Source organism: Leptidea sinapis, chromosome Z (assembly GCF_905404315.1).
Source record: "Leptidea sinapis chromosome Z, ilLepSina1.1, whole genome shotgun sequence".
In the NCBI taxonomy this organism is placed as follows: domain Eukaryota; kingdom Metazoa; phylum Arthropoda; class Insecta; order Lepidoptera; family Pieridae; genus Leptidea; species Leptidea sinapis.
In genome coordinates, this window is record NC_066312.1 from 19,784,513 (window position 1) to 19,802,190 (window position 17,678).

At 34.3% G+C, this 17,678-nt stretch overlaps 1 protein-coding gene across 1 annotated transcript in view; it reads left to right on the forward strand.

Moving 5' to 3' along the window:
- The first annotated feature begins 255 nt into the window (after positions 1–255).
- LOC126979010 (sodium-dependent nutrient amino acid transporter 1-like) overlaps positions 256–17,678 on the forward strand; it is a 48,070-nt gene continuing 30,647 nt past the window's right edge. The window contains exons 1-9 of the mRNA XM_050828150.1: positions 256–436; positions 1,853–1,926; positions 4,127–4,244; positions 4,832–5,004; positions 5,972–6,156; positions 7,603–7,717; positions 8,297–8,437; positions 9,230–9,547; positions 12,348–12,467. Coding sequence (XP_050684107.1) covers positions 430–436; positions 1,853–1,926; positions 4,127–4,244; positions 4,832–5,004; positions 5,972–6,156; positions 7,603–7,717; positions 8,297–8,437; positions 9,230–9,547; positions 12,348–12,467 — 1,251 coding nt within the window. The 5' untranslated portion in view covers positions 256–429. The remainder of the gene's footprint in view (positions 437–1,852; positions 1,927–4,126; positions 4,245–4,831; positions 5,005–5,971; positions 6,157–7,602; positions 7,718–8,296; positions 8,438–9,229; positions 9,548–12,347; positions 12,468–17,678) is intronic.

Genomic DNA, 17,678 nt, shown 5'->3' on the forward strand with positions numbered 1-17,678 from the left:
TACACACATATCTTCGATAATAGAGTATAATTGCATTCTCTATTACTATTAAATATTATATTGACTTTGCTTAGAATATAGTGTTAATATTCTTAGTGACTATGACAATGGGTGAGCTTGACAAGACGTCTTGAGCTTGACGTCATATCATAGAGTTTAAAATACGTCGGACTGAGGTAATATTAAGACAATACCATCACTCAATCAATCTGTGACATTTACAATTATTTCAATTGTGGATATCAGATTGGGGTATCAAAAGAAATTTATAATATATTAATCGATATTTATCAAGTTTTTATCCATTTACCTAAACAACAAATAAAGCTCAGGATATTAATTGCATTATTGAAAAGCGTAAGATCAGGGTTACACTCTATAAATAAACCTTCGAGATGTGATAAATATATACGAAAGTGAAATAAAAATATGTATAGTAAGTTAAATAATCTGATACTATTTATTTTATAATTATTAGTGGCAATAAATAATGAATTTTTGTTTTTCCATGCATTGTGACAACGAAATAATATACTCACAATGTTATTAAGGCTTTGCCCTGTGCTTTCCCTGGGCGTAAAAAGAATAGGGGAGTCCACCGAGGGAGAATCCGAACGGCAAAGTTCTAAAGATGAAATAAAACCATGCCTCCAGATTCTTTAAGCGGCAAATCGCGCTTGTGAAATCGAAGCACGTTGTCAAAATCGGCGAGCAGCTTTCCAGTTACCCGACTGGAACACTCAAGTTCTGGTCCTTGTCGAAAGCTGCTCTTGGTAACATCAACAAGCCGTCCCTGCTGCTGTTGCACATGAGGAATGACATCCTGGCCCATACGGTAAAAGAGAAAGCCGATCTTCTGTACGCTCTTTTTGCCTCCAACTCAACTCTTGACGACAAGGGAAAAACACCGCTGACCATCCCGCGGTGTGAGAGCTCTATGCCTGAAGTACAGTTCAGACAAAAAACTGTTAGGCAAGCTCTGTTTTCGTTGGACGTCAGGAAGTCGAGCGGGCCGGATGGCATTTCTCCAATCGTGCTTAGAATTTGTGCCCCTGAGTTGACGCCTGTGCTAACCGCCGGTTATTCAAAAGGCGTAGTCCCTGACTCCTGGAAGTCAGCCGATATCATGTCGATATCATCCCCACCATCTGGATATGTGGTGGTACTCCACAGTGCGGTTTTCAAGGAGCTTTCTTCCACGTACTACAAAGCTGTTTAATGAAATTTTTGTGCTGTGTTTCCGGGACGATTACGACATGAGTACCTTCAAAAATAGTGCGTACACCTTCCTTAAAGGCCGAGAACGCTCCTATGATTCCTCTGGCGTTGCAAGAGAATGTGGCAGCGGTGATCACTTAATACCAGGTGACCCATACGCTCGTTTGTCCTCCTTTTCCATAAAAAAGGCCCTCATTATATTTTATTTATTTTTAAATATCTATCAATATTTTGATCATGGGTCATTTTGAATTGTTTCTTCTAAATAAATTCGAAGATCGGTACTATATAACGCTTTTATTGCCAAGCCGTAAGGTATTCTTTACTTTTTATCACAAAAACTCCATGAAAAACCACAGGAATAACACTTTGTATTGAGAAGTAAAGGGAATTGAAAAGATCTATAGCGTTCTATGTTGTTTCTATCACTCGTGTAGTACATCGCAGAATCAGACCAAATTCCATAACATCCAACATAGACGGGGTCCCGTCGAATCCTGTCTCTAGTATGTCATTTGTCTTGTAGCTTACTCTGATAGATAAAAAAATCGATATCTCGAACACGTAAAGGGTTTCCATTAAGCACCCATTTTGATTTATTATTTTATAACAAATAAAATAATTTTTTTTTTAGCAAGACCAAGGGTCCGATCAACTAATATTGAATACATAACCCGAAGTACTTCTATTTCTTTTACTGATAAAAATGTAAGTAGTTCTGTTTTTACATTTTTTGATAAGTAATCTGAATATGAGTATAAATCTTTTTTATTTATTACGGTACGGTTACTATAAATATTTGAGGGATTATTTATAAAAAAACGGTGAATTGTGAGTCGGAAATCGCTATCGACTGTTTACCTGCCATCGTGTACTTTTTAATTATTACTCTTCTAAAGCCATTTTCTAGAGGCCATTTTGAAACTTTGGTATTTATGATTTGTTGTTATTTGTTAATGTAACAATTAGAAACTGGTGTTTGCACGTTATTAATAAACACAATACACACTTAGATTCACAGACTTCACCATTCCCATATACCATCCCGTATACCACCATATAGCAACGAACAATTTCATAAATACAATGTGTGTAAACTAGATTTAAGTTACAAGTTCATGGAACAATGCCACTATGGATGGGGTCTACTCGTGAAATAAAATAACTAATGCATAATGTGTATTTCGAAGGATTCCTGAATAAAAGTAAAATTATCTCAGCTGACATTTGTAAAACAATTTATCATCAGTTACCTGTATTTTTTTTTTTAATATTGACACACTTTTTACACAAATTATCTTGCCCCAAATTAGGCATATATAGCCTGTCTTATGGGTTGCAAGACAACGATATATTTAATAAAATATACTTACTTAAACATACATAAATATATATAAACATCCATAACTCGGAAACAAACATCCATATTCATGATATAAATACTTGCACCTACCGGGATTCGAACCCGGAACCTCTAGCTTAGTAGGTGAATCGCTAACCACTCGGCTATACACGTCGTCGTATTTATTACATATTCTCACCGAAATCCACATCCCTTGACTTTCAATTTGGTATTCTTTCATCGGTGAAACAAAATGTAGGATTGATTATATAGTGACCTTAAATTTAGCATATTCAACACATAGCGTGTTGTACGTACGAGGCATTAATCATAAACTTAGAAATGCCGTGTTACTGATTCGGAATAAGTAGACGTTATTATACAGTCATTAAACCTTACAGGCAACTATGGTGTTATTATACCTTGGTGACAAAATTTTGTGCCTGTATCTTTTTATCGTAATTTCATAGTAGGCATTGGACACGCGAGGAAAGAGTTTGTGCTCGAGTGCCCGTCTTGAAATAGCGGTGTTTTATACCCATTAAAGTCATAGTGGGCATATTTTATTTTAAGTATGTGTAAAGTATATTTTATATTTATATACAATATATTAATAAATGTATAATGTTTATTATTTTTGTGTGTGATTTTGAATTCTTTACTTTAGATTATGCTTTCAACAGAGTGTCGCCGATTATACCACTTTTAATGTATCTGAAGCTTCATTGTCAATGGCCAGATTGAAGACCAGTCAATTTAAGAATAAAAATTTTAATAATAAATTAATTTCAATAAAGCGAACTCTGCCGAACTTCTGGATGGAATGTACCTAGTTTTATATTTAGCAGGTCCCGCGGTCATTGGCATTGAATATACTACAGAATTGGAAGCATTTGAATTGCAGGTCAATTAAACATATAATGTAAACAAAAAGCAAACTATGCCTTCGAAACTTCACATGGACAAGATTTTATATATCAGAACTAAGGGCTTTTGCCCTTTCTATCAGACTGAAAAGAAGTCCTTGAGAGTGCTACAAAAGCTAAACAAGAAACGAAAATTGTAAACCTAAATGAGATTACAGCTAAATTGTCGAAATGTTCAGTGTTTATTTGCAAAGTACACCGTGACTTAGTATGCATTTACTGCAGTAATAAATATTGTTTGTTTGGCAAATAATATAGCAATTTAAAAATGATTATTATTTTTCATTGTCATGGCTTATTTTATGAAGAAGATTGCTTCTACTCTCTCAAGATCTCATTTTGATCTCATATAAATGTCTTGTATGCTAACTTTATAACAGAGTACTAAATGCTGGTCTCATGCCGTTGACATATGGCAACGGCAGCACACAGAAGGTGACAACATATTAGTTGTTTAAATATAAGGATAGTTAATTTGCCGAATTAGAGGCACAAAAAAATTAAATGAGACAGATTGATCAAATATAAGCGGTTTTAATTTTTAAACTTTTCCATGCTCATTAATAGTGTGTCGCGTTCCCTCGACATCTTTTATAAATACATCTGTCATACAACATGTTTACGTCATAATGTCTTTCAGGAATTGACAGATACGCACTTCAGATGGGAAAGCATTAAAAAGTTCCTCTACCTCGCTTATGCATCTTCATCGTCTATATTCACCTTTGATATTTTTTCAGGAGTGACACTTGAAAGAGGTATGTACTCGAAAATTATCAATCAACATGTTAGGGATTGTCAGGATGACAGCGAAATACTCTTTTTTAAAGAGCGGTATCCAGAATGATGCTTAAGTATTTTTACTAGAAAATTAAGGATATAGTTTAGAGATACTAAATTATACATCTGTCGTGGTAAATTACAAAACCACTTTTTTAAATTTTGGTGATTATGGCAAGGCGTACGTCTCAAATTCTACTTGACTCGAATAGTCAAGTAGAAATTGAGACGTACGTTTCTTAACGCTCAGGGGGCATTTCTTTCTGAAGCGTTACTCTCACTCCCACCCCAGAATCATTTTGAGAAAATAAATAACTATTCACGTCTAATTCATCCTATCATGATCGGGTGACGTAACGTTACCAAAAATTGTTTTAAGGAAGAACCAACTCATCAATAATATTTTGTACCTTTTCAGCATGTGAGTAAATATTAAATATTTTGTATACTAATTGCATTCGTACTTTGGGTAAAATGCCAAGGCCAAATATTTATCTTAATGAATGTTATCACTGTTTTGAGCACTACAAAGAATTTATACAATGACAACAGTTTTATTTTCCAGTATTTTTCTTGGACTATTGTGTCGGTACTTTGGCTTTTGGAATGAGTTATATGATTATGGACTTCTTTATAAAACAGTACACCAGAAAGTTAGATACAAGTGAATCATTAAATCCATTGTTAAGAGGAGTTTCATTTGGAATTTTATGCCAGACCGTTCTATGGGCGCTGCTTGTTAGTATTTTATATAAGTACACTTTTTTTTTATTAAAGAGATCATCTACAACAGCAGATAAATGACAGGGACATTGACCGTCCTTTTAAGGAGAACTAGTTTTTGGGGTATCCATATCGTAACGTCCTGGAAGCATCTTACAAGGAACCGCATTCGAGAGTTTGATTCAACGTGGCAGAAGTGCCTTGAAAAATCGGAATTTGAAGGAAAAATACACGTTCAGATGTTAACAATGGCATCGAAGTTTGTGGCATGAAGTGTGAACGTAGAAAGAGTCAGATCACACAGCTTTAGCGAAACACTCCACTTCGTGTTAAATTCACACTTTTTTATTCGTTACCTTATCTGTCCGTGCATAAGTTTGTTAATAGTAATCTGGCCATCGTCCATTACTCCACACCGTATAATAACGTAACCCTTCACCAGCGAAGCCCCATCAAAGACTACTTTCTAATATATAATCTCTGAATAAAGATTAAGGTGAAGAGGAGATAAAATGCATCCCTTCGAAATTTTCAGATCTGTGGAACACTTTTGTCCCTTCTATGAAATGAGCAAATTGATTTTAATAAAGGTTTTGTAGTAGTTTCTAGATTTTGCCATCCAGGTCCATACAGCTCGGAATGTTCATAGCCTATTCGTGCCTTACATTGTCGAATGCCTTTTGAAGTCAGTAAAACATATTATGTGTAATGTACACAGATTTCACACCATTGATTTTCTAAGCATTTATGGACCAACCACAAGCCTGTACAGCCACAAGTGCTTCTCTGGTTCGAAGGCCGTTTCTGAAACCAAACACTGTTTCTACAATGTTACTGACTAATGTTTTGTATATTCTGTTATGCAATATCTTCAGGAGTATCTTAAAGGTGTGAACCTATCAGTCCGCGGTACCCACATGTTTAGTCATTAGTTTATTGGGTTTGGATTTTTTTTTCAATTAAATTACATTATTTTTGTTAGAATTCGCTAAGCTTGGCCGATTCGTTACGTTTCATGAGTACAAATTTTCGTGACTTGCCAAGCTGGATGGATTGCAGCTTTGTTACTGAGAATAGAACCTGCATATCTGATAAAGACGTGCTAGTTAGGTGCCGATCGAACACTCTCACTGATGTTCGTAATACGTCAGCACATGTAAATTATGAGTAAGTTTAGTAACATTTATATTTTAATTATCAGTCTTAGATCATTAATACTTCTAGATAGACTATGACAACTGTGAAGACGTCGAAAACTAATGAGCTTAGAATTAATCTCTATTTTGAGCAATGCACGCACTCTAACACTAAGTATCATATAAATTGTGAAGAAAAGAGTGTAAGACATAGCTTTTCACGCACACTAAAGTATTAAACCTGGACTAATTTTGTCGGTTGTCTAACGGCAAGAGACTCTATCTAGATGTATAAATTATCTAAGCTATATGTATAGTAAAATTCGTTCTGATTATTAATGTAATTTATGTAAGTTTACTAAAATTGTAATTTGTTTATTTTCAAGTAGTATTTTCAGTATATTTGTGCCCAGAAACCTGTATGTCTGAATTGCCAGTTCCAACCCTGCTATGCTATTCTTGATTATTTAATGGCAATACCAGAGGACAAGTCTTGCGATTTTGACCTTTAAGGGGGAAGTATGTTCTAAGCTTCAATATCCCTAATTCGTTGCGTGTCGTGAATACTGCAACCGGTAGTTGATTTCACAAAGTAACTGTGCGTTTCATGATAAACATATTTACATCAGATGTAAGCCCCGGTTCGAAGTTATTAGCATTATAAAAGCGACGAAACTGTTGAAGCTTTTTACGATGGAATATTATTAGGATGGGCCTTAAACCATATTAAATCGACTGCACTACTTTGCACAAACAGCAGTTATACGAATTTTAGTAACTGAGTTTATTTGAAAGGTATAAATTTTAAAAGATGGGGAATCTCTTTTCATTTTATTGATTACTAGTTGACCCGACAAACGTTGTTCTGTATATAAAAAATAAAACAATGTTTTTTTATGAATTTGTCAATAATATATCATAACATCAAGAATTGCTTCGTAAAAATGCAGCCTGTTGTTGTAATGAAATTGTTTCACAGCATAACTGTCAAACCGTTGCGTCAATAAATTCGACGAGGGACGCATCAAAGGAAAAACAAATTTGTTGTTTTTATTTAATTCCGAGCATTTTCCTATTTATTCATATTTTAAACCTTCAGTCGTCAGCAGTTGTTTTATTTAATCAGCAAACCCTCAGTCTCTAAAATTTAATTCGATATATATTTTTTGTAAATTTATAAGCGAGATTTAATTTTGCAGATCGCCCAAGCCGCCTTTTTATACATAATAATGGCGCTTATAAAGTTCCACAGCAGAATTAATATCATTTAATTAATATCTCATAAATTTTTCGTTCAATTTTCACTAAAACGAAATTAATATGAACGGAAAATCCTTTCAAATAAAATTGAAAGGTCTGAGTGAATAAATTTAACGATGTAACGTAGTAACGGGGATGCCATAGATAAAAATAAATAAAAAATAATCTTGTGACAGAGAAATTCGTATGAATAAATATCTGTATTTCTCGTTTTCAGACGATTATTTATACTCTACGACAGACACAACGTATCGGTGCAGTGTTTTGTAATTGCATCTGTGTGGTTGGGTGTGTTCTTTATAGCAACTATCACGACTAACTCATTGTTGAAGGCAAGTTCTATTTCAAAAATAATAAATATAATAATAATTGTATTAAGATCACAATTCGATTCATATAATATACTATCAATGAATAAAGATATTATTAGGTGAAGATCTTATAAACTTATAAAATATTTAAAGAAAATATTTTATAAAATTTAAGATGGTAAGTCCCATTTGCCCAGTAATTTCACAAGCTACGGCGCCCTTCAGACCAAAACACAGTAAAGTTTACACATTACTGCTTCACGGCAGAAGTAGGCGCCGTACCCATAATCTAGCCGGGATCATGTGCAAAGGAGCCTCCCACTGGTGAGCCTCCACAGCAGCGCCCTTGCTCGCGAATGACGAATGGTACTCGCTTCCTCCGATCATATTTTAGGTTAGGTAGCTACACGGCCCATATGACACTGCTGCAAAGAATGACGAAGCCCGCTACGTGATCTAAACCGACACGAAATAAATCAAGTTAAAAACTTGTTTCCCCTAAAACCATTGCCAATCAACAGTAATAACCCCAATTATGTCTAATTCTTTATCGGCTGTATTGATAAAATCATTACATATTTTTCCTATGTTTTTTTACAGTTTTTAAGGCTCAGTTTCCTCTGGAGTGTATTTTCTACGTTACTTGTTGTATTTTGCTTATTAATCTCAGCACACACCTTGATTGTAATTGCCTTTTACCAGTTAATGGATTTGAGAGATTTAAATTTCGCACAGGACCACGTAAGTGTTATTAATCTGTTATTATAAGGAGCAATAGCATGTGCATTGTTCTTCCAGGGCTGTACTATTACTAAAGTAATAATATTAAAAAAAAAACGCAAAATAGTCGAATGATGTTTGCCGGTGTAATGTGAGGCAAATGAAATATTATTTCTGTGACACCTGCCACCCCGACTGTGACTTTGCATTGTACCTATAATGCAATGTTAGAAGTTTTTGTGACATGTCTGACGTGAAAAAATACCTACGAGAGTGCGGGACAATCCCTCACTGCGATTCGCTTGCCTTTTTGATTCCTGTTGTAGGTACATATTTTCCTTTTTGTTTATTCGATCGGAGTTAAAGTCATCTTAAACATAGTGAAGAATAAACAAAACTTTTAGATAAACTACTAAAATCTTTAATTTTTTTTCTGGTATCATTTTGCTATTCATTAGATTGGTATTCAAACTTGCCTTCCGTCTTTTACACGCATCTCAGCCCTGTTTAGGTAACTTATAACTAAGTTTGAATAGACAATAACCACTTATTTACCAATGTGTTACCATCCTAACGCATTAACAAACTGTTAAATCATCAAAATCTTATAAGCAGGCCTAAGAAGTAGCTAATTTCTTAATGGGTGATAAAAAAGTAAAACTTCTGTACTTATTACTATTTATTATGTGGATATGGCACGAGTAACACCCAACGATCACTGTGATGGAAACCTATACCGATAAACACGAGATGGACCATTCTTTTGGTCACTGATTTCTATAAAAAAATAGTACAAACAAGTTTTCCTTTCAGTCAATGAAGCGAATGAACGAAATGTTTAGTGTTGGTTTGATTGGAGTTTACGATTTTGGCGCAATATCTCCATATACTATGGTAGACACGACAGTGTTGATATTTGGAACAGTCTCCACGATACTTGCATTGGCCCGTTCGTTGATTATGAGGGTGCTTTACTTGTCGCTCTCTAGATGTGTGAAAATCTCAATAGCAGTCACACCACACTATTTATTGTTTGTCCTGTTACCCTTGAGCGCGGAGTTCACCGATCTTCATAACTTATACACGATGTATGTCTACGTATATATGACAGTTGTACTAACGCCTGGTTTGGTAAGTTATTTTTATTTAGTATATGTTATTGTAACCGACATAGACCAAATGATTGCGAAACTGAAGTGGCAGTGGGCAGGGCCATAGTTCGACGGACAGATGGCCGTTCGGGCAGTAAAGTCCTCGAATGGCGACCACGTACCGGGAGACGCAGTGTTATTAGGCCCCCCACAAGATGGACCGACGATCTGGTCAAGATCACCGGAATAGGTTGGATGAGGGCAGCGCAGGACCGATCGTTGTGGATATCTTTGTGGGAGGCCTTTGTTCAGCAGTGGACGTCTTCCGGCTGGTGATGATGTTGATATATTATACTTTATTAGTACTAACGAACGATATGTTGTTAACGAACTATATTACTGCGTGCCTTACATGTCGATAAAGCATCTCTTTATATTTTTTCTGATAGTTTTATTCTCTCTTGACCTCTGCTATTGTGAATTGTCCTTTCGCCGTTTTTTTCAATCTCACACGTGTCTCTTGCGGGTTTACCTTCTCTTAAATGAAAACATTTAAATGAATTTGGTTCCACTAAGCCAACAACACATGTCTAAGGATCTGTGGTGTTGGAGATTTTCATATATGATATATTTATAGAAATTTCCCTTTAATATATATTACATAGAAAATTAAACAGGGTACCAATTCTTACAATATAATAAAGTTTTAAGAGTTTGACGCACTCTCACATGAATTATCTAGTCAAGGCTAGGCAAAGACTGGCACCTATGGATAACGATATAATTCTAAATTATGAAAAGTAATAAAGAATCGCCTTATTCAAAAAGCTTAGTACTGTACGATTTAATAAAATATAATTACATACAAATACATACTTCTTTATCCTTTATATAATAAATATATATAAAGGATAAAGAAGTATGGAAAATAGATGCTCCTGGTCCACCTAATAATAATTCTTCATACTAAGATTGCATAATCTTATGATAGTAACATGATTATATTATTTTGGTTTATATAGAATCCACTGTAATTGCATTAAATAAAATCATTTGTGAGCATTAATTTTGCAATTTTGTAGTAATCATGCGTAGGTATGCTATAATATGGTTCGTCGTGTGCTTGCACGCCTCCTACTCTCAAATATGTGCGAAGGGAACGATGGCTGGTCCATGCGTCTACTCGTGAACGGGTGCTGCTTGTGGTGCCTGTTAATAAATCATTGTATTTGTTAGATGCAATTACTAATTATACTCGTAACAGTTATCACAACCAACATGATCACGATGCATCCTTACACAAACAACGTTTGAATTCAAGCTCTAAAGGTTGATGCATCCAATAAACGATTATTAATATATTTTATACAGTTTATTCTTTATTGCTTTTTATGAAATAATTTATATTATCTAAACATGATTCATATATTGGACGCAGCATCTTACAAACTAATTTATTATGTATAATACAGCCATTGTAAAAATACTTTATTTGATTGAAAAGAGTGGCCCTTGAGTTTCTTGTTACGAGCTTTTCCGAACGTGTGGTAGATTCAGTAATTTAAAAGAAATATTTATAGTTACTATTTAAAAGCGCTTAGCTTAGTTTAAGCCTAATTCAATAAAGATTATTTGAGTTTGAAAAAAAAATATGCAATAAACATATATTAGCATTCATGATTCATAAATTCAAATTTACTGTAGAATTTTGCATCTACCGTGAAACGAGCCGGGATTCGTAGCTTAAGGGGCAGGCTCACTCTCTACTCACCTCCTAACTGAGACGATGGTAGCTTATAGTTACAATTTGGGTTACCGTTGACTGTCACTACAATCCCCCTAATTTGATGTGTTTTAAGATTTCAAGTTTACATACACATTTATTCGGCGCTTTATAAGATTGGCAACGCTCATATAACATACCATCAGCTGCCCTGGTATCATAATAATTGATATTCATCGTCGATCATATTGTTATTGTCATTATCAAATGATGTAGATGTACGGCCGTTTTCAATAAAGTATCTCTAGTTACGAATACATTGCTATCCCCGCTTAATGACAAGATCTTATCTATCCACAGTTATGTCCAATATAGATATGTTAGTTTATGTCGATAGGTTATTGAAATGTAAGTAAAAGGATAGATTTGTCTATCTCTAGTAAGTTAAGCTAAGGATAGATAGGTTATTGAAAACGGCCGTAACACTACATAAGATTGACAGTTTGTAAAATACATATACGCTACTTGCAGGTGCCTCTCCTCGTTGGCTCACGTTTATAATACACATTGTATTGACATTTTTATCAGCGATATAGTCAACATTTTACATATTCTTGGTTTATTCTCAGGTATAACTTCATACCTCGATTTTTTTAAATTATTCTGTTGAGGCTGGAGACCCAGCCAACGGCCTTGAGGAATCGAGTGGAGATAGGTTACCATTTCCGTACGAGATCACCATAATTTAGAATAAGAAGCATTTTTTATTTATTACAGATTTTTATTACAATTTTCTTCACAAAAGTATGCGATATTGAATAGTATTGGTAAACAATTTATAAATTTTATTCTTCTTTATATAAACCGTCAAGAAATGGTTTCAACTATGCGCTATTTTGTCTATTTCTTGGGATGGCAGCCTTAAGAAGAAAATTTCTTTATAATTTGTGCGAAGGTCAATTTGGAAATCGTCATCCTGTTATTTGTTGTTAGATATATTTTAATTCACCGCAATACTAATTCGATTAGAAATTCGATCCGGTGTTGTGATATAGATTTATATTCTACCATTGATTCAATTTATGATACCACGGCATGAACTATTGTTATTTTTCAGGTTATGATGATGTTGACAGTAACAAAGTTGCTGCACAATGAAATTCCTTCAGTGAAAAGCATCTATATAACAGGAGTTTTGTGCTTTCTTGGATTTTCTTTAAGTATACCCTTGAGCATGGTATGACATTTTTGTTAGTACATGTTAAACAATTACTAGTACAATACCGTTTGACACCATTGTATTTTATCACGTTTGGGTGTATTTTGTTACTGTTATTAGTTCAGTAGGTATGTTCCTTTTAAAAGGGATGTTAATTTTTTAAGTTAATAACATGTATACATGTAATGTAATAGAAACGTGGCGTGTCTTTACATAAAATATGTTTTAAAGAAAATAACTATGCACGTAGGTGCTTAAATACGGGGACGCTATACTATACTATTCATAAATTATTTGTCTTTTCTGTGTTTTTGTGTGCGTTTGTACACGTTAATCTAAGTGCATACCTCGCATCAAGTAAGCAGTCATCCATTCTCATCTCATCCTTCCTCATCCATTGGTAAGTACATATTTGTTATTTACCATAAGTACGGAAAATGTATCGATATATTCTGTTTTTGTGTATCTATATTTATAAATACCTTATATTGTTGTGTTAGTTTGTTCAACATCTCTAATCTCCTAAACGGATCGATTTTAATATTTTACACGAGATCTAATGTGTATAGGAGCATGTTTTGATTTAATTTGAATAAATGAATACGTAATTGTTTCATAATATTTTATTGTTTATATTATTCGTGCAATTTTTTTTTGAGTTACATGACCTTGTATTCTTATCCACATGTTAAGAAATTGACATAATCTCATTGATATATTTACACTTATACGTTGCGCATTTTACTATCCTTAGCATTGAAGTAAAAATTATAATTTTTTATTTTCAGTAACCATTATATTTAATATTGTGTTTCATTGCATTGGAAATAGCGTTGCATTTGTTGTTGCGTTCAGTAAGTAAAACTTTTGTTCTCTTTTTCAATTGTTTTTTAATTCGGATTCTAAATATTATATATTTTTATTGTTGGTGAATTTTTAATTTCAAATTTAGTGTTTATTTGCAATATTATATTATATTACTATATTATCAATTCGATAATATATTATATTTTCTTTTGTAGAAATAGAATATAAAGCCTTGAAAAGAAATCAAATGCTGGTTGACATTCTCTCGGAGCGGAAGCAGTGCGACGAGTGATTGCAAAGAGCAACAGGAGTGGAAGAACTGGCAGCGAGGACGCAGTAGAACAACGTACATTCAGACTTGAAGATAATTTGCAGTCTAAGCTTAAAATTCATTATTGTACCCAACAGGCAGATCATGGAACGCGGGTAGAAAATAATTTAAATGACACAAACGAGCACAGAAAGTTGGCATATCACCTGGAATATTCAAAGAAAATGCTATGGGCAGATAGTACACAGTGCGTGCTAATAATAAAAGGCACCAGTTCATCCGACCTTTCTGCAATTTAGTAACATAAAAAGAAGAACTTTCGATTTCAATTCCAAATAAGAATTAACACTATTTCTATTCTTAGCCAAATAGGTGCATTCAATCACAAGATTATATTTAACACAAGTTTTACTCCGTCATACGGTTCTGTGGCTAAATGGTAAAGTAAAAAGATGAAACATACAACATTTTTAACTGTATCATCTTTTAGACTGGCAGATATAGAGATGGTGTATAGCCTATCCTAGAGCACGCAATACATGTTCCATGCAAAATAATCTCGTCTGTAGATCTACTCCACATAATTTAAAAAATAATTGTTGACTTACGCGTCATTTGATGGGTAAGTGATCATCGCTTCTCTTAATAGAATACCAGGAGAGGAACATAAGTATCGTAATGTGATAGAAACACTGCACAAATGGATTTTGTAGTACTTGCAAAGTACATGGAAAAAGTTCCTCAGAAACTGCACTCTTGAGCGCCATACATGCAGTTGGTGAAAAGAGTACAGTAGTGATGGTAAAAGATGGGATTCAGTATTTGTAATAGAAGACACAACGAAGCGGTGAAAGTCTACGTAGTGCCGCCAATTCATTTGAAGTAAACAGATAAAGAAATTTGGTAGATGAGGATCATAAAAACTTAATAAATGTTTAAACTTTAATGTTAAATACCTGACCATTGTTGATTATAACCATCATAAATGGCTTATAACTAATAACATAGTCTTTTAACGTACAGATGGATAGACCGGATAGAGAGTTCCCAGAATAGCTAGAAATTCGGGTACAGATTCTTAGAAAAATGCATAAATATTAGCGGTGGATCTATATGGGGCTATATTTAGGGCTTGGACTACAGCCCAGGGCCCAGCGGAAATAAAGGGTCCACAGCGCCATTGCTGTTTGTATAACTTAGTTTTTAGGTATATCTCATTTTTACGATACTTTTATATAATATGGGATGCCTAGAAAACATCGATGAAAATAATAATAATAATGACACACTTTTACACAAATTATCTAGCCTCCAACTAGGCATAACCTGTACTATGGGTACAAGACAATGATATATTTAATACAATGTACCTACTTAAACATACAATATCCGGCTGACCGAGCCTTGCCCGGATTTTTAAGAAAGTACAAAATTTGACCAAAAAAACCAAATAGGATTTGAACCAGGGTCTTCTGCTTTCTGGATCACCCAATGTCCCATCTGAGTTTTTATAGTCTTGTATATAGTGGCAAAATTTACCGTTGTATTATTATGTTATTGTAGCTGTTTCTTATTAAAACACGGATAAATCTAATTTTTTTTTAAATTGAAACCTAGCTAGATCTATTTATCGCCCCCAGAAGCCCCTATACTAAGTTTTATGAAAAGCGTTGGAGCCGTTTCCGAGATTCAGATTAAATATAATATACAAGAATTGCTCGTTTAAAGATATAAGATATAACATATAAACATCCATGACTCGGAAACAATCATCCATATTCATCATAGAAATGTTTGCACCTACCGGTATTCGAACCCGGGATCTCTAGTAGTTAAATATAATAGTTTGTTGCCATAGTGGTAATTAGTTAGTTAACTATGCAGGCCCCTTAGAAGTTAGTCTGGGGCCCCATTAACTGATAGTCCGCCCCTGATAAAGAGTACACCGTTTCAAGGCCGACAACCTTCTCGTAACTCGACCGTTGCTGTGAGGAAACATAAGCGGATTGTCGATATACGCTCTCGGTACACGTGACCTTGATATTTGAGACCTTGTAAATCGATTGAAGGTCAATAGATAAAAGCTCTTGAATAAACGAGAATATGCAAACTGTTTACAAATAGACATTTTGCTTTGAAGGATTGGTTTATTCGGACGTATAACGTTTCCCACGTTTATTTGCAAAGCTGCTTGACATTTCAAGGATAATTTCAGAATTATCGTTGTGGTGACCGTATTTTTAGTTTATTCTCAGGTATAACATCATGCCAAGTTTATTTGTTACCTAGGCCGTATAAGTTTTGATGCGTTCCTGACAAAAATAATCTTGATAGTAGATGGAGATACAGGTTCTTACGAAACCCCGAACACTAACTATAGCCTGAATCTAAACATATACGGAAATACCGTCAAATAAAGCTAACTTCCATCAAGGTTATCACATGATTACAAAAAAATTATCAAATGTAAATTTACGTAATAACATACCTCACAAAATACATGTGAATGTTATTAAAAATCTCCAACTCTTTATATTTGCTGAAGCACTGTGACAACATGCACTGCTATTACATAATTACAAAGCTGCTGTACAAATGGAATTATATTACGCTAAAATGTCTAGAAGCGACTAAGTATGTTTTATGTGTTGCATTCGAAAAATCATACGTTAAAGCCTTAAATATAACATAACATACTGAAACAAATTTTAGTAAGTTACTACGTACTTGCCTTGCCACTATTGACTCTCATGAAACCCCGATTCTTTGCTGTGATAATTTTTTTTGAAAAGTTACAGAGTAGTAACGTATCAAGCTCGTGCATGAGAATTCAAAACCAGTGCAACTGCATTCGTGTGTGTGACATGTCTAAATAGGAGGATGTCGCTGGTAGGCGGTTTCGCCGCTTTGCTTTAGCCACAGAGTTGACTCACTGCAATAATTATGATTGTCACACTGTGGTAACTGTACCAGGACTGCCTGTGCTGGTCTGTTTTATGGGCTATTAACTCAGGTAAGCTTACGGGTTGTTTTGGGCCAGTGTTATCACGCATCTTTGTTGGTGGCTATGAAATATTACCACTTATATGCGGGGTTCATCCAATTCAAATTCATCTAATCCGATTTTTATTCCCAGCTTATATTTTGCCGATGTCTTACAAAAGGGCAAGGGCGGTGGTGATTATACGCATCAGATGACTCTTGCTCAGATTGCTATAATATAATTATGTTCGTCAACTTCATTGGAAACATCATAGTAGTAGAAGAAATATCGTAGCAAGTAGATTGTTACTTGCTACTGAATGAAACAGAGCTGTAACGCTCTGCTGTGTAACGCTCACTAGGTAAAAGTCGGCTCGAGTCGACTAAAGGAGCCTCGCTCGGTGAGCGTAGTTGTATTTCATACTACCTGTCCTTTATGAAGTTTCCAATGCTGTCGTAATGTAGTCTTAACACGCCACTTTTAACTATTATAAGAAGAAGTATACTAACATAATAAAAAAAAACATGAAATAAATAAACATACAAAAGTGATCTTGGATACATTCAAATAATGTTTGTATTATCATGTACTATGAAAGCGTGGGTTTTATAATATAATTAGAAGCAAACCATTCATATAATTCCTGATATGTTAAGCCAACAATATTATGCTGTTATAAAGATGGAATGTTATGATTTTCAACAAAATATTTAGCAAACTAAATGTGAGATTAGCCTCGTTGGGTGTACCGTCCCGTCAACTATAAATTAGCAAAGTTTGTCGGTGTTACGAAACGACTTTTTGTTGAACATTTAATTTTTAATGGCCCTCTTTTTGAGGCACTTTTTTCTGTTTTACACGTCATAATTGCAGTACTTTTTAGTGGCCACTCGTTTTTGCTTGTGTCTAAATGAACGAAAGAACCTTTATGGGATTATCCGACTTTTTGCATAAAACGCGTGGAGGTGATATCAAACATTTTGTTTAATTTAATATGCGAAGTGTAAAGCGTCTAGAGCAAGTCAATCAAAGTATAAGACCACTCAAAGCTAACATTCTAAGACTTGGTAAATAAAAATCATTACTTAATACGTTCCATTGATCCACAAAGTAAACTACAAGATATGGAAATAATCCAAAAAGTTATATTCGCTGCGTTTATTTAGCC